This window comes from Vidua macroura, chromosome 25, assembly GCF_024509145.1.
Source record: "Vidua macroura isolate BioBank_ID:100142 chromosome 25, ASM2450914v1, whole genome shotgun sequence".
Lineage (NCBI taxonomy): Eukaryota > Metazoa > Chordata > Aves > Passeriformes > Viduidae > Vidua > Vidua macroura.
Window position 1 is genome coordinate 728612 of NC_071595.1, and position 23946 is coordinate 752557.

The following is a 23946-nucleotide window of genomic DNA, read 5'->3' on the forward strand; positions in this document are numbered from 1 at the left end:
GGAGCCCGAAATCAGTCAGTTCTCAGCTGACATTTTAATAAAAAGTGGAATTGTACTGTATTCCCAGAGGTTTTAAGCACGTATGTGTTTGCCTAAGTGTTTCTCTCATTGAACTGAGATCTGGGCAGTGAGGGGTGCTGGATCCTCCGCGGTGTCTGATGCAATTCAGCTCCACTCAGCGTTTCCCTGTTTGTCCCCCAGCCTTTCCCGAGGGCTGTCCCCTCCCCACGAGATGTGACTCAGGAGTGTCACCCCGACATATTCACATTGCTTTTATTTAGGTCTTCTGCCAACAGTTACAGGGTAACAGACACTTGGGACTGCAAAGTCGAAGTTGCAAGCAAAAATCAGGACCAAGGCAAAAAAAAAAAAAAAAAAATCCACAAAGGCAATTAAATCAAATCCAATATAAATACAATGTTCTGGAGCTCTTTAATCATACTGCTTTCTTTAATAAAGAGGTGGTTAGGATCTGACAGTATTTTCTTTTGGCCTAATCCAAGGATTTTGTTACTCTTCACCAGTCTCAATTCCACACATACAAAAAAAAAAAATTGATATTCAACCTTTAAAATATAAGCCATATTTTCTTAATAAAATAAGTTTTGTGCTGCTGCTTGTTTAGTAAGTACTGTACATCAACTATTCACGGCTATTTAACAAATGGACCATACAGAGTTCAAGCTAGAGCAAAAAAAACCCACAAGAAAAATAACAACCCAAACGGAGCGTCCTGTAAACACCCTATGTACAGTCCCACACTTGCTCATAGAAAGGAGGTACGAAAGGGGCTGGAAATCGAACACAAAAGCACTGGAGTCCTGGAAATTTTCTTTCACAACTATTGAAGTGCAAATCACTCAGGCAAGATATGAATTTCACTTGTTTATTGCTCTCCTGCTGTCTGGCTTCCCTTCCTGAAACAATCACATTCTTTTATTTCACACTGATTTTCCAAGAAGAAAACCTTCCGCGAGGCAACGCTGGATGCTTGGGCTGTTTGAGACATCGTGTGCGATCCCAGAACACCCCGACTGCCCTGGAAGCTGCGGGGAGAGGGCAGAGCAGCCCTCTCTGTTCAGACATGAGATAAGGGAATCAACAGCATTCTACAGGTAAATGAAAGCTACTCCTCTTCCCACAGAACTGCGTGCACTCGGCAGCGCTTCCAGGCGCGGGTGGAACTCGTGCGCGTTGGAGAAGGCAGAGACTCGGAGCTGATCGGGATGCCCGTGTGGGGTTTGTGGCTAACTACAGATCCTGATATGTACCTGGGGTAACACCTATCCGCTACAGGCAGCAAACGCACCTCAACATGCAGCTACTCGTTTGCATCTCAGACAAGAGAGGGGGAGAAATGCCGATGCCGGAGCGCGGAGAGGGTACGGTGCATAGTCCGGTTTAGAAAGCATGCGGGTCACTCCAACTTCTCTAAACTTCTTCAAAGTGGAAACAGGGTTTAAAGGGCACAGCAGCTACTGAGTTTGGCTTTTTTGTTTATCCAAAACCATGAAAACCCAACGCAGAGGGTGAAATAAGGGCAGAACACGATCTGCAAGTCAACAGCTGAGTTTCAGAAGCTGTGAAGCTTTTGTGTAGTTAAAATTGCTGTTAAAAGTAGGTGCTACATCAGCAAGTCTTCATTCATAGTTTTCTATGAACAGCCACCTTACAAATGAGTGCAAATCTTAAAGGTCCATTTTACATTTCAAGTCTCAAGGTTAAAAAAAATTGTTACAGAGCAACAAGCTGTTTCTGTAAATGCCCACACTATCTCTTTTCAAATGGTTAAAAATGGCACCTGCTATGCCACAGCTACTAAAAGACATTTCAGAATTCTAGACCCAACTAAAACACTAAAATTAAAACGAGGAACCAAAATACCTTTGCCCCTCACTGCAGAGCAGCAGCCAGGTGCGTTCCGGTGTAATGCTGGTGAACAAACTGATTTGCAGAGAGAACCTTGACCTTGACCCCGATTTTATTCTTAATGAGGAGCTTTCTAACACCAGGTGAGAGGGAACAGCCCCTCTGAGATTGTTTTGCTTTCAATGAACACAAGTCAGAGTTCAGAGGATGAGATGGAGGTGCTGATTGGTGTCACTATGCAGGCACTTGTGTAGAGGAATGTAGGCTTCTCATGTTGACACTTAGTGTTGATGTGTTCCCTACGCTCTAAAAGCCTTCCTAAGAGTTCCCTACCTACTGACCACGGATAGGTCCTGGTCTCCTCCCCGTCACCTTGAGGATATACAGCAGTGGAGGTTGACACAAGGTGCAAAGGAGGATATGAACCAAACAGTGTGGTCTTGAGGAAAACAGGACTGTGCTAAACGTAGGATCTTCACCAAACGTGACATCAGTGGGCTCAGCACTTAGTTTGCATAGCATAGTGATGTTGTCACTGTTCACAAACACGTTGCCCCAAAAGAAAATGGGAAGAATGAATTCCCGGGATTAGGACAGCTCAATGGGCCAACATGACCGGTGTGGTTTTCATGAAGGCAAGGCAAGTTTCAACGTCAGAAAGTACAAAACCAAAGAGGTGTAGATGTGCTTCTGTCCGCGCGCGGGCCAGGGGCAGCGCTCGCGTGGGGCTGCCTGGGAAACGCGTTCGGCAGGAAAATGATACCAGAGCTCTTCCCCTCAGAACGTGGCAGGAGCGTGCGCCTCGTTTGTCTCTTGAAGGAAGCGCTGTGAACACTTTCATAGAAAAAAACCCAGATAATGTGCCCGGATGATATTGGTACTGAACTGCCACCACGGCCCCGCCACCGTGCGTACGGTCACTGTGCAGCAAAACGGGTCTGAAAAGCAGTGACCAGGTTCCTGTGGGGAAAAAGGCTGTTTGCCTGGTACAAGCACAAATCGGGAGTCTCCCCCCTGACAACAACATCTAAGGAACAATCTGGTGTGCTTTCAGAATAAAAATCCTGGGCATGAGAGCAGTGATACCATGACACAAAGAGCAGCAAAACCTAGCAGCAGAGAGGGTGAGAGCCTGGAGGTGCTGGAGGTGGGGATGTGGTGGGTGGGAAAGCAGCTGGCCCGGGCAGACACGTGCCAAATGCAATGGGCACTGTGGAGCACCCGGCACAGCACAGGCTGCAGTGGCAGCACTCACTGGACAGAAATGTTGGAGAGCTGTGGCGTGAGCACACAGCCTCAGGAAGTGTGGGGATGTAAACTCTGAGAATGTTAATGACTTGTGGATTTTGGCAACAGACTCAATATCGTATAAAAATAATGTTTAGTAAAAAAATCCCGGTGTCCATCATAAAAATTCGGGGGGGGGTGGTGGGAAAAAGAAAGAAAAACATGGATAGCGCTTTCTGTCCTAATGGGATGGAGATGCCCCCATTTGTCAGAAACAGTTTTAAATAACAAGTAGTACATTGAAAACAAAAATGGGTCAGCAGCCATTAAACGTGTCCTGTATGAAAGTGCACATCTTTCAATGGGGTTTAACCACCATGAGGTCGTGATCTGACACAAACTGCAACTGAGGACCATAGAAATTAACTCCTTCTGATGGAAATATGGACCACCATCAAGACAAGATTACTAGTTTCCTTACATGATTAAAAACATTGAAATTTTGCAGCATCATAGTAAGGCACTCACCCATGGAAAAGTCTGTGACTGTTGCTTTGAGCGGCAGCAGCTGACTAGCTTGTAACACGAGGAAGACAGTTTTCAGTTCTGAGCTAAGTGCTAGGGTGCCTTACATTATCCGGGGGGAATTACTCGGGGGCGGGGAACTGTTAGTGTTACAATTCTCCTATAAACTAGTTGTTTTGTTGTTTTTTTGTTTTTTTTTTTCCCTCAACCCATTAAAGCATCTCATAATCTAAAATATTAGTTTTATAAATCTAGTTTTCTGTTTTAAGGCTCTAAAAATCCCCTCCCCCAACCCCCACAAAAAATACCTACCAGCGCCTGGTGGGCAACGGAGGACCAAAGCCGCCAGTTCACAGTCAGGAGTCTCTAGTATTGCATCTTAAAAATGAAAACCTGCTTCCGCCTCCCGGGAGTTTTATCCCTTCCCTTGAATGCCTTCATGTGTTTGGTCAGGTCAAAATTTTGCAAAGCCAGAAAAAATTAAAAAAATAATCATCATCGTCATCAGTCTCTTCCAATCCTACAAAGGTGTTGGATCGTTCTGTCCCATGGTGCTGGTCTCCTGCCTCAAGTCGACACTGCCTGCCCTGCAGTGATTTCTCATTGGAAAAAAAAAACAAGGTGTCCCAATGCTTCCTTTTTTGTATGGCTCCTACAAATCTGAAAGCTTTCTTGAGTGAGGTAACAAAAGTTAGGCTTTCAAGCAAAGTACATGGTACGTAAAGTGTCCTGATGAACCTGCACAGCCTTCGCCAAGGCCTGGGGGTCTCTGCCGTTGCTCTGTCCAGATATATGGCTGCCCTCGCCACTGAAAATCAAGGAAATCACTGCGTAATTATTTCATATTTTCCCCCCAGGTACACTGAGAAACTTCCCTGGAGATGGGGATCAGCTGAGTGCTGGCAGCACAGGAAGTCACCTCACTGCAGTGCACGGGGACGCTGTGCATGCTGGTGACTGTGCCTGTACTGCAGATTCCAGCACCTTGAGGCAGCTGGAAATGCTCAGACACCCCTGCAATGCTCCCACAAGCATGGGATGAGCTCAGGATAGGATTTAACTCTCCTTTATCCCCGTTCCCCCTGTGCTGGGACTTAAGAAGATGCAGCTACATGCAGGTCTTCCCCTAGAAAGGCTCTGCCGCAGCACTCTCAGACACAGGCACTTCCAAAGATCAAGGTCCCCTGCCCACGGCTGGCTCTGCCCTCCCAGGGCCACGGGCTGTGCCCCTCACCTGTCGTGCTCCTTGTCCACGAGGTGGTACCGCGCCCGGAACGCCACCAGCCGGGCGTAATAGGCCGGGGCCGGGATGGAGACGGAGCGGGTGCAGCGCACGTAGGTGTGGCACAGCTGGTACGTGAGGATCTGCAGCTCGTCCGCCGTGAACCGGTTGTCATCCCACAGCACGTAGTAGTGGGATGGCCGGCTCGTGCCCTGGGGAGGAGGGGGTCGGTGTGAGAGATGCTGCTTGCACCCGGATGCAGCTGCAAGCTGATCTAAATGATCTGTCAGCCAGCCTAGGCAGGAGGGATTCCTGTGCTTCCCTGCTGTGAGAACCCTACGTGGCAGCGAGGCAGGAAAGCCCTTAGCACCGAGGTGCAAAGCAGTACCAGTGCTGCTGCCTGGTGCCTGTTCCCTCTGTGCCACACAGCCCACTGCATCCCCCACTGCATCCCCACCGAGCCAGGCCAGCTCCGGCTGTCTGCGCAGGGGAGGGGAAACCGAGCAGCCTCTCTTCTGGAAGCAGCTGCAGATTACACGAGTGCAGTTTTTCCAGTCCAGTTTCTGACTAATCTTGGCTGCCTGCAGCCAGGCAGCTGCAGAGCAGGCAGGGACGGCTGGCCTGGCTCTCCCACCCACGGCCAGACAGCAGGTCCCCGCTGATGACCGGCGCCCCGGCGAGCCCGGCACGCTCAGACACCAGCTGACAAGCTGCTGAATTGGCTGCTCTGAAGGAGGAAAATCTCTTAGGAGAGACCCTTGGCTCCAGGAGAGAAACAGAGTACGTGCCACACGATGCAGCAGCAGCACAAACCCTGCACCTGCTTGCCAAACCACCGCAGTGGCAGCTCAGATCCAATTATCCCCAAATCCAGCTGCCCACGTCTCCATGCTAAAGGGAGGCTGTGACAGGGCCAGGACAAATGCATGAGGACAATCTGCAACAGCAGCCAAAAAACCCAGCAGCATCCCAAGAGCCAGCGCTGGAGCACAGTACCTGAATGCCTGCATGACTGCACAGGTAGAAGTCAAACTCAAAGGGGTGGGTGATGTTGGTATCCACTGTTGTTCCTGCTGGGATGTTCCCACTTTTTCCAATCTGCAGGGAATAGAAAGAGATCCAAGCACTGCAGAGTTTGGTTATTTCCAGTTGCCAAGAGCACTGGAACACAGCTGCCCTGTCCCAGGACCACAGTAGAGGGTCCCCATCTCCCTTTGAGATGTAGAGATGGTCTCCAAGTGCCCGTTCAGGGGGGACAGAAGCAACTTGTCCTACTCTGCTCCCTGCCCAAATAGGCCTGCTGGCATTTTTTGCAGGCATCAGCATCAGGCATGACATGGAGACATAACCAACAGCATGGGAAAGAGAGCAGCAGGGTGAGGGCTGGGCAGGGGCCCATACTACTTCAGAGATGAGGAAAACACCAGGGATCTCTGTAGGGCATGTGCTGGAGTCTGTGCCACAAGATACTGGGGCTTTTACATCCTGATTAAAATCTGTCCTTAGGTCCCAAGATTAAATCTTCCTGCTCGTGTGGAGCAGTCTGGCTAGACTCAATCTGACCATTAAATTCAGATGAAATCTAGGAACAGTGACAGCAATCAGTGTTACTGCAGAGCACACATGAACAAGCTGTGAGCAAGCAAGGGGTTATTCAGACTGTCACGTCAGCAACTCCAGCTATCACCAAAACAACAGATGTTTTCAAGCTGACAGAGGCTATTTCAAGAGTCATCAGGATCATCAGCACCCAGTAACTCATAATAACAGCAAACATCTGGCTGGGCTTCTAGAAGCAGACTAATCCATGTGGCTGTAGGAGTCCACTGAGCAGCACGTTTCATTCAGAATAATCTCTCCCTGCCAGTGGTGAGATTTCCTCTCAGAAAGCCAGGGCTGGCTCTTCCATCAGACAGGGATGAATCAGCCGCCTCCAGCCCTGGCACCCTGCAGCACTCACCCTCTCGTTCTTGTCTGCGCAGAAGAGACGGGTGTGATGCCTCTTCTGGACGACGATGTAGGTGATGCCAGGCTGGTAATCCTTCTCCAGTTTGATGCAGGCGTCTCGGATTGCCAGGAGCTCATAGTGAAGGATCTGGAGAGACAAGGGCACACAGAATGAGGGGACACACCAGCACCCAGCTGTCCCTGAGCACCCTTAAGGAACCTCATGGGAGCTGGTGCAGCCCCGCTGGCCAACGGGGATCTGAGGGCTCCTCACCTGTGGGAGCTGCCCCTCAGGAACACCATCGCGGTAGAAGATGATCCTGGTGGGTTTGAAGCGTGTGGATTTGTAGAACTGGATGAGGAGCTCCCTCACCATGTAGGACAAGTCCTCAATGATCTCCTGGCGAGGACGCTGCACGCGCACCGTGGCACAGTACCGGCTCGGGTGGGCGTCCATGCTGCCCACAACCTGCAGCGACAGACAGGCCAGGCCATGTCTTACACCAGGGAGGACAGAGGGGATGTGGGACATTCCCAGCTTCCACCTGCTTCCCACATGAACAGCTGGCGATGGGCAGGGCACCTGAACTCACAGATCACATGGGACAGCAAATACTGTACAGGCAATCAGTGCCCAAAAGGGACATCTCTGGTCATGGCCACATGTCACACTCTGCCATGCCCTTTTAAATGTTTGTGGGAATTTCCAGTGAGACAACTTTGGTGGGTGCCACTGAATGCCGTGGCTGTGGGGGACTGCTGCTGCTGCTCTGCCCTTGCTTCACTTCTGCCTGGCAGTGAGAGGGAGTGGGGCTGCCCAAGACAACCAAGGGCTGCCCCAGACAGCCAGGGGCTGCCTAAGGACATGGTAGGTCGAGTCACTGTATGATAGCCATTGAGCAGGGAGTTCCCACTGCAGTGCAGGCAGACCTCAGACACGTCAGAGCAACAGCTCAGGGGCAGCTGGGCTTGGCTGTGACACAGGGCTGGGGGCACAGCGTGAATCAAGTGCTCGCCCATGTTGGGGAGCAGACACCCAGCTGCCTCACTCCCCACACTCAGCAGTGACTGTGCTGTGTGCCCCACGTCCCCTGAGCAGAGGGGAAGCACCACGGACTCTACATCCTCAGCAGTGTGAATCTGCTGCCCCTGCCCTCCCCAACACTTTCACTTTCACTCTGCAAACACAGCTCTGGGGTTGGGGCTCCCCCACTAGAGCCAATGTGTACAACAGAAACTGTTCCTTTAGTTTCAGCCACAGACCCACTACTGTTGTCCAACCAGCAACACATCAGGAACATTGTCAAGTTACTTCAAAGGCTCTACCCTTCTCCCCCCCTGCAGCTTCAAAAAAGGTTTCACAAAAATTAAGAAAAAAGCCCCAGTGGTCCTGCACAAACCACAAAAGATATTTTCAGAGGGGAAGCTCTGCCGCCAGGAAACAGACTGTTCTGTCCCACCCACACCTACAGCAAACAGCCCAAAGCCTTTCCCAACCCCTTCTAATTAAGAAAAAAACACTCCTCCAAAGACGCATTTGCATGCCAAGGAAAACCTGAGCTGTGAGTCCTGGAAAGTTAAGAACTTAATAGGAAAATGCTGACGTGCTTATCCTGCATGCCAACGAGCACAGGGCAGTGTCTCCCAGCCCAACGGAGGGCACAAGCTGTCCCTGGCACTTCGCTCCATGGATGCTCATTTTTAATTTGAGAAAAAGGCAAATCTTCCTCCACAAAGGGCTAAGAAGCCCAGTCGCCCCAGTTTCCTCCATGTCCCAAACCCCAGCTCTTCAGCAGGGGGAAGGTCCCTGAAGGGCTGCAGCTGGACAGGGATGCCCCAGGATGACTCCATGCAGCACCGAGCTCCCCGTACTCTCAGGGGCCAGCACACCACGAGCCCCATCTGGTGGCAGCTGGCAGTCTCCCCGCGGCTCCCAAAAACTGCAGCTTTCCTGCGCGGAGAGGAGGGAAGGGATCGGGATGAAATCTCCCAAGACTGGGATAAAAACATCTGACAGGGTACATGCCCACCCCGAGAAGTGTCATCACGGGGGACAGCAGTAACACATGGACACGTGAATCCCATTCCAGCTCCTGCGTCCTGCAGGGTTTTTGGGCACCAAGCTGTGAACTTACAGCTGTTATGGAGGGTTTCTTCCCATCTCCTGCTGGCGGGTGAGTGACATCAGCTCCGAGGAAGATCACTGGCTGCTGAAAGACGGCAGAGCTGGTGGGAGAGGAAAGAAGAGGAAACAAGCAGTCAGCCTTTGGGGCGATCTCAGGGTGATGTACAACCCAATGGAGATGAGCAGATGATATATCAAGGCTATCCCGTGACCTCCAACTCTGGCCTGGACACATTAATACCTTGTTATCAACAAGGTGAAACAAGTTACAAACCCCCATTTCAATGAGCTACTTTATGAAGGCTCCCTCTTCACGTAAAGCCAGGCAGGCAGCACCATGAGGGACTTGGGATACAACCCCAAAACTATGGGAGGCAGTGGCCGTACGAACCGCTGGTGAGGCACAAGGATGTTGTTGATCCCGCCAAGCTTGACGTTGATCTTGAGGCAGAGGTTGGAAAGGGTCTGTGGGGAGGTTTTCACCACATTCTTGACCTGGACACACTGTGTGGCCATTCCCAGGAGAGTGTCCCCAACACGCTTCACTTCGGCTGTGGGCAGAGGAAGCAGGTGAGCACAAGGCAGTGAGCCCTGCACCACTTCCAGCAGCACCCTCGGGGATGGGGAGAGACAGCCCTGCTGAGCCAGCCCTGCTGAGCCAGCCCAAAGCCCTTCTCTCTGTGCTCGCCCCAGACGCACCGTACACAGGTGTCTTCCCTGGCAGGATGACAATGATGAGCTGAAGCCCTGAATAGGTGTTCTTGAGGTGTCGGAACATGGGCTCCACGCTGTCTGCACCCTGGGCGTACTTGCAGAAGCAGGGCTGGCCCTGGATCGGCATCCCGGCGTCCTTGGAGATCTTGCGCAGCTGGTCCGTGAAGTTCCTGTGCCGGGAGGAGAGGCTGTGAGCCCTGAGCCCTCCTGCACGCCAGCTGTGCCACCGAGCACGGAGCCCCACGGCCCAGTGCTGCAGCACAGCACAGAGACGGGGCCATCACATCACCTGTTGGTGGCTCGATGGCACCCAGCACATGCGTGGCACAGGAAACACGAGACCAGCACATGTCAGGGCTGAACTGTCCCCTCTCAGTGCCCTCTTACCCATGTACTGGCACTGCCTAATGCAATGGAGCTGAGCCCTTCTCCCTTAGGAAGCTGGAGCAGCGGGGAACAAACTTGCTGCCTGCAACAGCTGATTTCCAGGTGACTGCAAAGCTGATGCCAGCCTGCACTTACCACAACTCAGCCAACTGATCATGGGAGGAGTGCAGTGTCACTCCCACCTGCACCCAGGTACTGCAGACACGGACACTCTGAGTTCTTCCAAACCCCAAACACTGACCATGCCAAACACCCAGAAGAGACACACAAAGTGCTCACCTCGATGCATCCACTCTCAGTCAGGAGAAACCTAAGGCCCCAGAAGAATCCAAAAACAAAGTGACCATTTCCCTAATTCAAATAAACTGTTCCTGCTCTGTGTCACTTTGCTAGAGAAACATAATCTCTAAACTACAAAAGCTTTTCAGAAAGCCTAAAACCTCTCTGTAATAAATCATGGGAAGTTAGGATGCTTCCTACATGAATTACATAATTTCAGATTATTGGGGAAATTTTTAATCCTCAGAGCCCCTTCTCTTTGGGGAGATTCAGACTAGAAGAGTTCAATACAGCTTTAAAGCTAGCAGTTTCACCTCCCACTACTGCAGCTCCCTGATGCAAAGAGTAGATCGAGGAGAGCCTGACCGACAACTCACAGGTACTCACTCCAACCTGGCAGCTTTGGGATGGCTTAGGGACCATTTGCACCTGGGACAAACAGTTAGGCTTTCTGGATAAACCAAAAGCAACAGGAACTGGACACCCACATCAGATTGGTACCACAAGCAGCGGAGCTCCCTGCTGCTCCAGAAGTGGCGATGCCGGACACGCAGTCCCCAGCTGCGAGCAGCAGTGTGGCTCCCTCTGGCTTCCCCCACCCACATGGGCTGCCCCTTTCCTTACTTCAGCACCTCCTCTCGACACTGCTTCTGCGGGGCAAAGCAGGCAATGGCCCAGACTTTGATCTCAATGCCGTTGTAGAACTGCTTCCCTCGCATGTCCCACACGCCCTGGTTGGGAGTTGCAATGGCCCGGTTCTGCAAGGCAAACAGAGGGTCAGAGCGCGGCCGCAGCCTGCCCGGCCCCGCAGCCCCAGAGCCCCTGCATGGGCTGGGGCTGTGCTCCCTGTCCCAGTGCTGCAGCTGGAGCTGACCCCCTGGCAATGGGCAATCCACAGCCTCAGCTCCTCAGCAGTGACAGAAAATTCACCTGAGCTGCCCTATGCTGAGCACCCCTCTCTTCTTCATCTCATCACCAATGATTCTTGGCTACAACTTTCAGAACCAGTTGTATTGCAAAAAACTCAAAGCCAAGGCACTTTGATAAAACATTCCAGCTCTAACATGAAGATAACACAACTTTTGCTCAGTGTTTCCAGGAGCTGACAGCATCTCCCTGCACAGTGCAGCCCATCCCAGGCAGCCCCACTTACCCGGCCTCCATACTGTAGGATGGGAGCCGGCAGGACCCGCCCTGTCACCTCCGTCATGTCATCCTTCACCTTGATCCCAAACTCCTGAATGTATGGATCCAGGTTGTAGCTGGCATTCTTCATCTGCAGAGGGAAGGAAGGGCCATGGGAGTGAGTAAGACCAACTGCTGCATCCCAGGCAGCTGTAGCTGGCCAGGAAATATGGACACCTGAAGCCCTGTTCTCCACAGAGCTGCAGGTGGAGCACCTCTGACAGGGGAGGTCGAGCAGATCAACACCGAGGCCCAAACCCTCTCCTGCAAACTGACCCACGGAGACCTGATTTTGAAACACACTAACCAATGCAACTAACAGCACAGCCTGCTCCTGAGATTTAAGACTTCAACAGGATGGTTCAGACTGGCAAGAAACTTATCAAGAGTTCCAGAAAGAACACCAAATGTCCCTGGCTTCAAAAGCCCACATGTATGCATTTGGGGAACAAAATTAACCGTTAACCAGTGGCCAGACACAGAGTTCCTGTACTGCAGCCACACCACACACACCCACATACACCACAGCCAGAGGCGTGTCTCTAATCTGTTTCCCATTTTTCCCATAGTTCCAGCTCCCTTTGGATCAGGTTCCATCAGTGCAAGGGCCTGAATTTTCTGCATGTGCATTTGCATGGTCTCTTTGAGCCAGGCTCACCTGTGCCACTGTCCATTACATACACACAGGCACCTCTGTGCAGGGATTCAGTGGGAAGAGGAGGATAAAACCCCACCATTAACCTCACTAACACCTTCTCAGCAGGTCACAGCTCTCCACCAGAGAGCAGCTGAGGAGCAGGACCATGGCAAAATCCACCATGGACACGATGCCATAACCTGCCACTGGTGCCAAGCCCCAACCCTGCCTCCCAGGCACTTGTGTCACATACCAGTCTGCTGATCTCCTCCTGCCTGTCTGGGGCAGACCTGGCTGTTGCTTTTATCATGGTCGAGGTCTGATTGTCTGTGAGCTTCTTGATGCACCTCTGGCCTGCCACGATGTTACACACCTGCAGGGGAGGGGACAGATAGCAGCCATGTGTTGGGGACAAGTAAGCCACGAGGGGACCACAGCTGAGCACAGCCCCAAACCACAGGTACTCACCTCCAAGGGAAGGTACGTGTGCTTCTGTTCCTGGCCAACCTGGAGACAGGGCAGGTGAGGGTATTTCAGCTGCAGGTTGTATTTCTGCTTGAAGTACTGAGCTACTGTGCACTCCACTGTTTGACCACTCTCCAGCTGCAGGGGGAACCTGGCAGAGGCAGGACACAAGGGATGCACCTACTCAGAACAGACACTTCCAGACCTCAGGCACTATTTACTGTGGCTGGGAAAAGGGAGCTGCCAGGCTCCCAGCCTGAGCTGCCATACAACAAAATAAAAAGCACAACAGTGGTATTTTCAGAAATGGAGTCAGGAATTCTGTTACCCCGGTGTGGGACTGAGGTCCCTAAATAAAGCTCTCTCTCACTAATCCAGTTAATCAGGGCAGATGTTTATTGTAGGACCTACCACACGTGCCATGGTTGGGCACAAAAGTACAACACTGGCACTCAAGAGGGCTTCTATGCCTGGTGTCCTCTCTGGGAGCTGAAATGAACTCCAGGGAAAGGCTAACTGGCCTCTCCAGGTACAGGACAGCAGTTGCAGGGTGGGCAGAGGGAGGCAGGAGGGGAACATTTCCCTTCAGAAACAGGGGGGAAAAAAAAAAATCAAACTTCCTGGCTGCAGGGCTGAGAGGTGCCACAACATCTAGAGCTGGAGCACAATACCCATCCTCAGCCAGCACCAGCTGCTCCCAGCCTCATAAAGAGCTCCATGAAAATGGAGAATTGACCTGATATTGACCTGCAGAGGACCAAAATTACAGTAGAGGCAGGCTGACTACATCAGTGAGGTGCCACATTCCTCCTGCACTCGCCAAGCCCCAAGGCCACGACCCATGGATGCTGGTGCACAGGAGACACCGAGGGGTGCCCAGGCCCAGCCTGCTTCCAGGCACACACAAAAAATTCCAAGGCAGACACTTGAGCTAGCCCCTGACAAAGTCTCTGCTCTGGCAGTGAGTATTTTAAGAATGAAGAAAACCAAACCCGGAGGTAAAAAGTAGGACAATTCCTGGCATGTCAGCTCCCACCCGCTGCCGCGCTCCACCTGCCAGACACAGCATCCTGTGCGCCCCCATCTCCCTGCATCCCACTCCACACATGGCACAGGGCTGCAGAGCCCCAGACACATCTCCTTTTGCCATCAAAGACTGGAGCTTCCTGTTCAGCTCTCCCTAACGACACCAGCAGCTGTTAGCAAGGAGAACAGCGCGGATTTCTCCAAGGGCATCTGCCCACCCGCCTTACGTCTGGTGGCTGGCTGGCCGTCGGGTAACGTTACACACGCGGTATTTCCTCTTCATCTGCCCACAGTGGGTCACCTCCACCTTCAGACCTGATGTGAGACAGCGAGACAAAGCACAGCCATGGTGAAGATGAGAGCAATTTCCCCTTGCCCAACTTCTCCAGGACACTGCCAACAGCTTCCTTAACTAATTTCCTGCTTGCAGATACCCCAACAATAGCATGAGGGAGGCAGTGGTGCCCCAGAAGACATTTAAAATGTGCACATTCTGTAGCCCCACCTCGCTGCAGGGGCTGGGCGGGACACAAACCACAGCCAGTGTCAGGGAACAGGTTCCAGAGCTCTGTGGGGGCCCTACCTTTGATCTCCTTGGTGAAACGCACTCTCTGCGAGTCCGTCAGGGGCTTGGGCTGCTCGTCGATGTTCCGGATGTCCAGCACCTCACACATGAACTCGATGACAGGCTGGGCTTTGTAGAAGGCAGTGGCCGACACTGTGGGACAGACATCAGAATGTGTCTCTGCTCTCAATCAGCCTTCCCAAATACACCCAGCCCTTCCAGTGTAGCTCCCCAGCATGAGAAATAACGTCACCATCGATGTTGAGCATCATCTTCCACATGGCAGGCCGGACTGACTGGTGGAAGCCGAACCAGACCTCCCTGCCCCCTCCCAGGGGGTGGTAGTAGCCTTCAGGGGGGGAGAAGAAGGAGCGGCCGACGGGAGTGTACCTGTGAACCAGGACACACCATGTCAGTGGCACACACTGGGCCCACGGCAGCACCCCCAGATCCCCGGGCTGGCACTCGCCCTAACAGCTGCACCACCCTCTCTATTTCTTTTTCAGGAGCACCCAAGGACACGGCTGGCACAGCTGCCTCCTCCGATGACTGTCAAGGCCAGTCCCAGACACAGCAGCCTGCCAAGGGCAGCAGTCCCCTCCCCTCCCTGGCACAGCCCCGTTGTCCCTCAGCACAGGTACCCTCAGCACAGGCAGCAGTCCCCTCCCCTCCCTGGCACAGCCCCGTTGTCCCTCAGCACAGGTACCTCATGGAAGCCAGGTGCCTCATGGCAACATCCAGCGCCTGGACGGACTCCAGTGGGACGGGGATCTGCCCGCTGACCAGGGCCTCGTGCAGCATGCGCCAGCTCACAATGGCCATCCATTTGATAGAGACTTTAAAGATCCTGTCCTTGCCTTCCCCTGGGATCGTCACCTCAAAGTCAACCTGGGTGCAGGAGGGAAGGGACAGTGACCATGGCATCCCTGCAGGAATGAGGCAGGGTCATTTTCTGCTGGTCTTTCCCAGGCAGGAGGGAGGTCACAGTGCCCACATGGGGCTCGCTGCCCCCTCTTACCCGCTCGTTCCCAATGGGTAAGGCCGTGACAGTGTAGATGTTCTTCTTCCCATCATAGACTGGTTTTCGGTCACCAAAGATCTGCGGTTTGAAGTGCTGCACCATGTACTCCACGACTTCCCTATACAGGCAAGATAGAGGAGCAGGAGGAGAGAAGGGAGAGATTTGTTTTGTCACTTTCTTTACAGCCTGATACCTTCTGCAACCTGTCCAGTCCACCGTAGCCTCCCTCCCTGGGGCAACTGAGAGGAGAGCTGAGACCCGTGGGGCAGGAAAGCCCCTGGACAGGGGCACAAGCCTCGTCCCACAGCTCAGTACATTGGCTTTGGCAGAAGGAGTGCACGTGGCACTGGGGGGAAGAAGGAGTGTACATGGCACAGGGGAACACACAGTGGCTGGAGCTGCCACAGTGTGACTCGCTGCCAAAAGCACATGCAGTATCTGTTTGCTGGCCCCCGGGGCACAGAGCTCCCCGGGCTGCAAGGGCAGGAGGGGACAGGCAGCGAAGAGCACACCAAAAAGGAAAACAAAGAAAAGAACATGATGGCCCAAGGTCTGGGCTTGCTATTTTTAAATCAGGGATTGTTGCCAAAATAGCACAGCTGCTTCGGAGCAGCAGGGACTGTGCTGAGGCTCTGGACCCCTGACGCTCCCAGGCCAGGAAGCAGCACTGCTGCACAAACACGGCTGGGGGGTCCAGCCACCTGTGGGCATCATGCAGTGCCATGACCCCTGCCACTGCTGTGACCCCTGCCATAATGGTCGCCCTAATGGCTTCTACTGCAAAGACAGAGACAGGCACTTATAGAGTCTCCACTAGGAAACTGGAAGCAGGGAACAAGTGCCAAACCTCTAATACTTGCCTTACCTGTTGACTCTGCGTGGACATTTATCGGGTTTGATATCCACTTCATAATGATACACATCGATCTTGGGAATGTCCACTTCAAAGTAGTTGGCCAGGAGCTTGATGGGCTTCCCGACAGTTCCTATCCCGGGCCGACGTGGCGCTTGGAACACCTGCTGCAAGGGGGGCAGGTATGCGCCTGCAGCTGTGGAAGAGAGCACAGGTCAGGAGGGCTGCCAGGGACCCCATACTCACCCAGACAGACAGACAGACAGACAGATCTCACAGAGTCACAGCGCCCTCCATCACCACATCCTGAACTGGAAGGTGTCCCACTACCCCTCCTCCTGGCAGGAGGTGGCAGTGGTACAATTCAGAGCAGCACACCAGGAAGCAGCTTCCCTGGGCACCATCTGGGGAGCACTGGTGCCAGCCGAGCTGTTGAAGGGCAGTGCCAGGGCACAGGGGCCCCACCAACTCCCTTGGCACAGGCTCCAGCACTGCCTCCTGCTACGGGAGAGCAGCACCAGCTCCATCATCATGGTGCCCCTTTCCAAGGGGATGCAATTCCCTGGATACTCTGTCAGCAGGGACATACAGACACATGTGTTTCCCCTCCATTCCCCAGCAAATTCCAACTCACTGCTGGAGGGAAGATGCCACAAGAAACAGGAAACGCATTATTCCATCTGCACTACACAATTGTTGAACTGCTGGGTTTTGCACAAAAAAAAAAAAAAAACCCAAAACAAATCCAAATCCCCACTTGAAGCAGTGTGGGGAATTGTAAAGAGGGAAATAGCAGTTTTTCCACAATTCTCATTACACAGACTCACTTATGAAGTTCGGGAGATGCAGGATGGCACCAGCACATGGCTACAGGACTGAGCTGCATTTCTAAATCAACGGCACCCTTGGACTCAAATGTATCTGAAAATATTGCCAAGGAATTATTCCACGCCGCTGCTCTCTGAGGTGAGCTCTGCCCTTCCCGCCCCATTCCCACTTTGCCCATCTCCACTCCTCCCAGTTTGCACCTCCTATTTGTTCCTCAAACACTGTGAGGTCCGAGCCAGCTGGGCCAGTGCGGGGATCAAGTGTGGGGGCATTTGGAGCGCTCCATCTGCACGGCCAAGTGTCCACAGCGGCCCACAGACAGCAACCCAGCTCCAATTCAAGCTCCTGAACACATGGTGCTTTTAGCACCCCTTTCTCCCATCCACTTTCTTTTTAAATCCAAATTTCCATTCCAGGCTAAAAATACCAGAAGCAGAAAAACAGTAGAGCAGCAAACTAAGCTTCAAATTTGCCTTTTACTTTTGCACCCAAACTTCACAAGACTTTTCCTGCCTGTGGAAGGCCACCAGTGCTCCAGGACACCAAAGGGATGGGAAAGCTCTTGTGAGCGTCCAGGGGCTGAACTGCAGAAGTTAATTCTCCAAAACCAACCTCTGTTCCTGCTTCTGCCCTGCAACAGGAGCTCAAAAGCCCCAAAATCTGCTGGGAGCCGCAAGCCTGGGCTCACCTGGCCCCAGCACCTCCTCAGAAAAGGCAGCACAGGACTTGGAGCAAGGTGGGGATCCCTGAGTGCACTGCAGGACTCAGACCCTGCAGGCACCCACAGCTGCTCCAGGACAGGGTGACTGCCAGCCGCCCCCGAAAAACATCTGCGCTGCACTTCGGAAGCAGCTCGTTTGAAGGAACTGATTTTCAGATGAGCTGCTCCCGGTCTAAGTCATGTCTCCACATGATTAACATTTCTTGGCAGTGGCCAGCTCCCTGGCTGCGAGCTGATGCATTTTTAAATCATGGCTCATAAGCAAAGAGGTATTTGCCAGTGCTGCTGGAGCCTCCCAGTCCCTGAGTTTGAGTGAGGAACCATACTGCCCACCTGTAAGATCGGTCAGGGGCAGCAGCTCTCCGCTGCCTTTCCTGCAGCCATGTCAAGGCCACCACCCACAGCTTCTCCTGCTCTGGATCATCTCGCTTCCCAGACAATCCTGGCAGCCGTGTGTGAGCAGGGCCACACACAACTCCATGTGCCCGTGGTAACCCCAGAGATGCAGGGAACACAGGGCAGTGGCCACAGTTTGACAGCTGCTCAGTGGCACTTGGGTGCCCAAGAAGAGCTGAAGCCAGTTAGGGGCTGGCAGGAGTTGCAGAGGTGTGACCAATTCGCCCCACAGCAATCCCACACTTGGCACTGCTTCGGTCACGCCAAAACTAAGGCTTATCCACGCAAACCCTTTTGCCAGAGGATCCCCAGATGCTCCATGAACACAACAGCCCGCAATTAGGCTCATGAATCATAGCTGAAGGAAGGAGCCACCCTCCAGCAACACAAAAGTTGGCTCAGAATTTTGACTGGACACAGAAGATACAGCAAATGCAGGGTAAGATAAATGGGCAGAGTGGCCAGATGGAGCAGCACCTGATAGCACAGGAGATGCTCTGCAAAGACCAGGGCAGGACCATGACCAGCATCGAGGATGGGTAAGATCGCCCCTGGGCTGACTCACAGAGTTTTATTTTGGTGACCACAACACAGTCCCTGAATGTGACAAGCCAAAGCAGCTGCCCAGGCAGCACCTCCAGCATGTCAGCCAGGCTCTCATCCAGCCTTGGCTGCTTCAGCCCAGGTGGGAGAGACCCCAAAACCCTTTGCTGAAGATGCAGGCTTGGCTCATTCTTTCACATGCTACGTTCCTGCCCTGGAGCACTCAGGGTCCCTCAATGATTTGCCTCAGTGAAAGCCACCCTTCTCCTGGCTCGGAGGATGCTGCCAGGGAATCCCGGATGGACATCTTGACTGTCATCCCCAGGCACCTCATGCCTGGAGGCGGCTCAGGCAGCAGAAAAGGAGCTAACAAGAAGAAGCCTCGTTAAAAAGCTACCCAGAGTGCATGGAAACAGGGGGGCTCCAGCACATAGTGCGGCTCCCGCATGGGGGGTTGGCTCCTGCATACCTCGACTCTCCATGGCGAAGCTGCACAGGCTCCCACTTTGTCATGTAAATGCGGGCGCCGGGGCCGGGGGCTGCAGGGCGAGTGTTGTTCCTGCAGCACAATGCGGCCAGTGAGCGGGATGAAATCCGCTGCCATTAGAAATTCCGCGGCCCGGGAGGAATCACAGACTTTCGCACACAAAGCCGTGCCCTGGGGACGCGCCGGCGGCGGAGCATCGACGCCCTTGCGCCGGGTACCGCGGGCAGAGCCGGCGGCGAGGGCAGAGCCACCGAAATGAGAGCAAGTTTGAGGTAATTAGCGCTGGAATACGCTTTGTTTCTGTTATTTATTGTAACAGCTGGGGAACACGACCCGCTGCCCAGCAGCTGCCTGCGCCGGGCGAAGCCGCCGGTGGGACGGCATGAAATTACCATGTCATTGAAATCCTCTCCTGCGCTGCATTCAGCCGAGGGGCCGCGGGAACGGGGCCCAGACAAAAGGGAGTTTTATTGCGGCGGCGGCGGGTCCGTGCCGGCCCCCTCTCCGCACACCCACTCGCCAAAATACAGCCGGGAACCAGAGAGGTGCAGACAGGGCCGCGGCACAACAAATGCCACCGGACACGCAGCGTGGTCCATCCTCACCCTGAGACATCTCCATCCTAAACCACCCCAGAATCCCCCCGGGAAATGAAATCCCTGTCGGGGAGCAAAGCAAGGGGCAGCACCAGTGGGAAAGGCAGCTGCTGGGGAGGATGAGCAATTGGAATTCCCGATCCCCAGGATCGACACCTTCAAAACCACTGGCTCTAAGCAGTGACCAACACCATTCCACGAACCCAGACTTCAAAAAGCCCCATCTCAGCTCTGCCAACGCAGACATCACTGCCTGTTCCTTCCCGAGTGACCTGAGCACTGCCAGCTGTGAGTGCTTTTTGGTTTGACACCAAACTGAGTTTCAGCAGGTGATGCACACACGGGACAGCAGCTCTCTCTGCAGCCATCGGAGCCCAGCATTAAACCTGTCTATGCACCAGAGCCTGGCTGCTGAGGGCAAGGCTGAGCTGCCCGAGCTCTGGTCCTGCCCTGCACTGGGGTGGCTTCACCCAAAAAATGAGCCAAAACAGGCTCCAAACTGCTTTACTACAGGACTGGCATCTGAAAGCTGCCGAGTTCTTTGTATCCTCACACTAAACATTGCTAAGGACACTGCTGTGCTTCCCACCTGGAAATCATGGGTGACATCCTGAAGTCTGGCCGAACGGGTGTCCCTGCACCCTGGCACGTGCAGTCCCACGGGTTGAGCCGAGCAAGAGTGTGAAGCTGCAGGTGCTGCGACAGAGCCCAAGGAACAGCAGCAAGAGGGGTGCTAACTCCATCACACCCGCACGCAGGGGCTGTACTCCAGCTGCTCTGGCTCTGGAGAGCAGCGTGGTGATGCCAGCGGTGTGGTGATGCTGGCAGCGTGGACACGGCTCAATCACGAGCCGACCTGTGAGGGTTCTGCCAAGCTGGCCTCAGCTGTCCAGCAGCTCTCTTTTCCATCCCTCTGACGGGGTTTGAGAAACACTGGCACAGCAAGTGCCAGCAGCCCCTCTGAGCACACCCAGTGGCACATCCAGGCTGCGTGACTCCGCTCAGTGACCCTGGGGTCCCAGCGTACGGTGCCTGGGCCGGGCGGAGGCTGACACCCCCTGCCCAGCCCCGCGAGGTCTCCCGCTGCTCCTGCACTGCCAGGGACAGCAGAGCTGAGAGTCGCAGACAAAGGCGGTCCCCAGTGCCGGAGGGACAGGACAAAAGCGACGCCAGCTCCTCTCCACGTCCCACCGCGGCCCCGCAGTGCCAGCGGCTCTGGGAGCGGAGGTTGGACCCGCCCGTGGCTCTGCGCGGGTCACCCTGCCCAAGGAGCAGCTTCTCTGCCTGATTTGGCTTCCTCCTCGCGTCTGCCATCTTAATAACTTGTCTGTGTTTTGTTCTTCCCAGGGTTTAGGGAGAGGCTGCAAAGAGTGTTTAAAGATAAACCATCCGTGCTGTGTCTCCAGGCAAGGTGCTTCTCCTGGCTTTGTTTCTCGGCCTAATCCAGTCCCAGAACCAGGCATACGCAATTTCGTGTTTCCTGAAGATAAAGAGCCCCAACAGACGGAGCAGCTTTGGGGTTTTTGCAAGGTTCAGCACAGGAAGACAACGGTTGAGATTAACAGCCTTTAGGAAGTTCGCAAGGGATAAACTAAAAGTTGTGGGAAACTAAGTTTAGTTTTTAAAACCACTGCATGTGTGTGCCTCCCCGAGTGCTGCCTGTGGGTCAGATGTCCTGGGTTTTCCCGCTGCCTTTCCAGGCATCTCCATGTTGGGCACATCCAGGCACACGCCAGTTTCTGCTTTATTGCCACAGCATCATCAGAGCTCGCGTGTGAGGCTCAGTCCATTCTCGGGGTCTGGCACAAGTGAAGGGGTGCCACAGCAGGGCAGGATCCACAGCAGCTCTGATGACATGGGGTTCATGAGTCCCCTGCCCAAGGGGTGAAGAGCAGATATCCCCCAGCCAGATTTGGGGACAGAAGGGGAAACTCCCAAGGGTGCAGCAGCAGAGCCCCGCTCCCAGTGCAGCCCTCACAGGCCCAGAGACTGAAACCCAAACCTGTCCACCAAGTGCATCCCCACCCCAACACAATAGATTCTTTTAAAGCACCTTAAGAGCATAATTTCAGGCTGGGGTAGGAGGGTGCCCGGCAGCGTTATCTGCGTGGCCCTGAGGCAGCAGCACTGCTATCACCCCAAGGCGCTGGCAAAGCCCTCGGTGCCGCCAAATCACAGCTTCCAGAGGCCATAAATCAGCCCAAACACAAAGCACCCAGTAGCCAGAAGGTAACGCAGACACAGGGAGATTTCTGTGCCACACTTAAAGTAAATATCACAAGAAAGGACTGAAGTTTACAAACACTCAGCAGGTTTATGTCAAAATCTCACCAGGCTGATGTGTTATGGAGGGTGGCAAACCCACCAGCTCAAGAGAGGTGGCAGGGCAGTGACTGCCGATCCCCTTGTCTTGTCCCTCGGAAGGGCAGCAGCTGCCCATCCCCATCGCCCCGTGCCTCAGCAGGGCAGTGACCCGCGTCTCCATCACCCCATCCCTCCCTCTGCCTTATTTTAGGCACCAAAATCCTTCTGCAACTCAGCAGCGCGAGTTGGCGATGCTCAGGCCAGGCACAGGAGCGAGCGGCGACCGATGCTGCGGCCTAGGGAACAGATCTCCAAACCCCCGCGGGGCTGCCCGGCACGAAGGGCGCTGCCAGCTGCTCCCGTCCCCAGCCGGGGGGCGGAGGTTGGGGCAGGGGACACGGGGCTACGGGGTGGCTCTGGAGCTCGGCCCAGCTCTGGCGCGGGCAGAGGAGACGCTTCGTGCTGTCACGGCACACGGCGTCGCCGGCCCCGCGCCAGCTGCAGCCTGCGCCCCGCAACCTGAGCTCGGGGGCACGGGGAGCTGGGGGATGGATGGGGAGCTGGGGGATTAAATGCATGGGGAGCTGGGGGATTAAATGGCTGGGGTGGGAGGGAATGGCAGGGAGGGGAGTGGAATGGCAGCCGGGGAGATGGATAGGGGTGGGAGGCAGGGGGGAATGGAATGGGAGCTGGGGGAAAGGTTGGAAAGCTGGGGGGATGCCGCCGCTGCTTTGTGCAGAGCAGGCCCCTTGAGCGGGGCTCGCTCCGCGCTGTGGGGACCTGCGGCTGGACGTGACCCCGGCCCCGTGCCCCCTCCTGCGAGCTTTCTGCGGGTCCCTCCATCGCGTCTGCCCACACCGCCGCTGCTCCCGGGGCACCCGGCGGACGCGCCTGCCCCGCGGCCCCGCAGCCCCGCCGCGCCCCGCCGCTCAGACCCCCGCGCGCCCCCGACATCCTCCGATCCCCGGCATCGCCCCCGCACATCCCGCGCCGCCACATCCACCGCCACCCGCTGCGGTCCCCTCCGCGCACCCCTCCACCGCGCTGCCCCGCGCCCCGGTCCCCACCCGGTACGGGCCCCCTAGCCCACCCGCCCCCCGTTCCACCGGCCTCATCCCTTTCGCCCCCCGTCGCCCTCTCGGCGCTCCCCGGCGCGGCAGCGCTCTGACCTCCCCATCCCCGCCGGCGGTACCTGCTCCCGAGGGTCCCGCTTCCATCCCATCCACGCGGGCGCCGCTCCGAGCCGGGGGCCGGGGCAGGGCCGTGCCGGGGGCCGGGGCCGGGCAGGGCCGGGGCCGGTACCGCAGCCGCCTCACGCCCCTCACGCCGCGCGCACGCGCCGCCGCCGCCCGGCCCCGCGCGCAACAAAGGCGGCGCCCGCCGGCCCCGCCGCCATCTTGGGGCCCGCGGGGACCGGGGGGACCCGGGGGGGACCGGGGGGACCGGGGGGACCCGGGGGCTGCGCTCGGGACAGCGAGGGGTGCCCAGCCGGGGCCTCGCTGCAGCCGGGGAGCGGCGGAGCGCTGTCCGCCCGCCGGCGCCCGGGCCTTCAGCTGCGCTGTTACCATAAATATTTATTTCGTGGTTTTATCTTTTTTTTTTTTTTTTTTTTGACTTATTTTGTGCTGCCGGGCCGAGGAGGAAGCGCCAGTTCTTTTATCTTGTATCATTCCCGAGGTGCTCCGAGTCTCACCAGGCAGCAGCAGGGCAGGAATTCCCCGCGGCCCTGCTCCATCTAAACCCACAGCACCGGGCAGAGCGTCCCCCCTTTCCGTCCTGATTCCCACCACGGCCCGGACCTGTCCTGCCCAGGAGGCGCAAATCCCGACCCTGTGCCTTGGCTTTGTCAGTAACACCATAAACCCCAGGAGCATCATTCCCACAACGAGCCCAGGTGTGTGTTCCTGGCTGGGCCGTTCCAGGAAGCGGTGGGAAAGCCCCAGGAATTCAGGCTGTCAAAGCATTCCCATCTCGTGCTGTTCTCCCGAACCATGAGCAGCAGCTCCTGCTGTCCCTAGGGAGTG

General features: G+C 55.0%; 1 protein-coding gene across 2 annotated transcripts; it reads right to left on the reverse strand.

The window, feature by feature from the left end:
- Positions 1–259: 259 nt before the first annotated feature.
- LOC128819152 (protein argonaute-1) lies at positions 260–23221 on the reverse strand. 2 transcript variants are annotated; one of them, XM_053999113.1, is made up of 19 exons: positions 23115–23221; positions 16060–16243; positions 15192–15312; positions 14880–15061; positions 14427–14563; positions 14192–14326; positions 13836–13923; positions 12586–12733; positions 12371–12490; positions 11449–11571; positions 10920–11053; positions 9615–9799; positions 9307–9466; positions 8926–9016; positions 7065–7259; positions 6804–6938; positions 5840–5941; positions 4856–5055; positions 260–4429 (listed from the first exon to the last, which is right to left on the reverse strand). In XM_053999113.1, exons 1-19 carry the CDS (start codon positions 23137–23139, stop codon positions 4321–4323), a joined length of 2574 nt encoding a protein of 857 aa, XP_053855088.1. In that variant the 5' UTR covers positions 23140–23221; the 3' UTR covers positions 260–4320. The 2 variants fall into 2 exon arrangements, 1 of the variants encoding a protein (XP_053855088.1); XR_008440655.1 differs by lacking the exons at positions 14880–15061; positions 15192–15312; positions 16060–16243; positions 23115–23221 and having other exon boundaries at positions 260–2829; positions 3934–4429; positions 14427–14512.
- Positions 23222–23946: the final 725 nt, after the last annotated feature.

Excerpts from the sequence above, each read along its gene's own strand:
- LOC128819152 (XM_053999113.1), bottom strand. The coding sequence starts at position 23,139 with ATGGAAGCGGGACCCTCGGGAGCAG. Across the intron at positions 11,572-12,370 it reads AGGAGGAGATCAGCAGACTG|ATGAAGAATGCCAGCTACAA; the intron begins GTATGTGACACA and ends TTCCCTCTGCAG. Across the intron at positions 6,939-7,064 it reads CTGAGGGGCAGCTCCCACAG|ATCCTTCACTATGAGCTCCT; the intron begins GTGAGGAGCCCT and ends TTGTCTCTCCAG.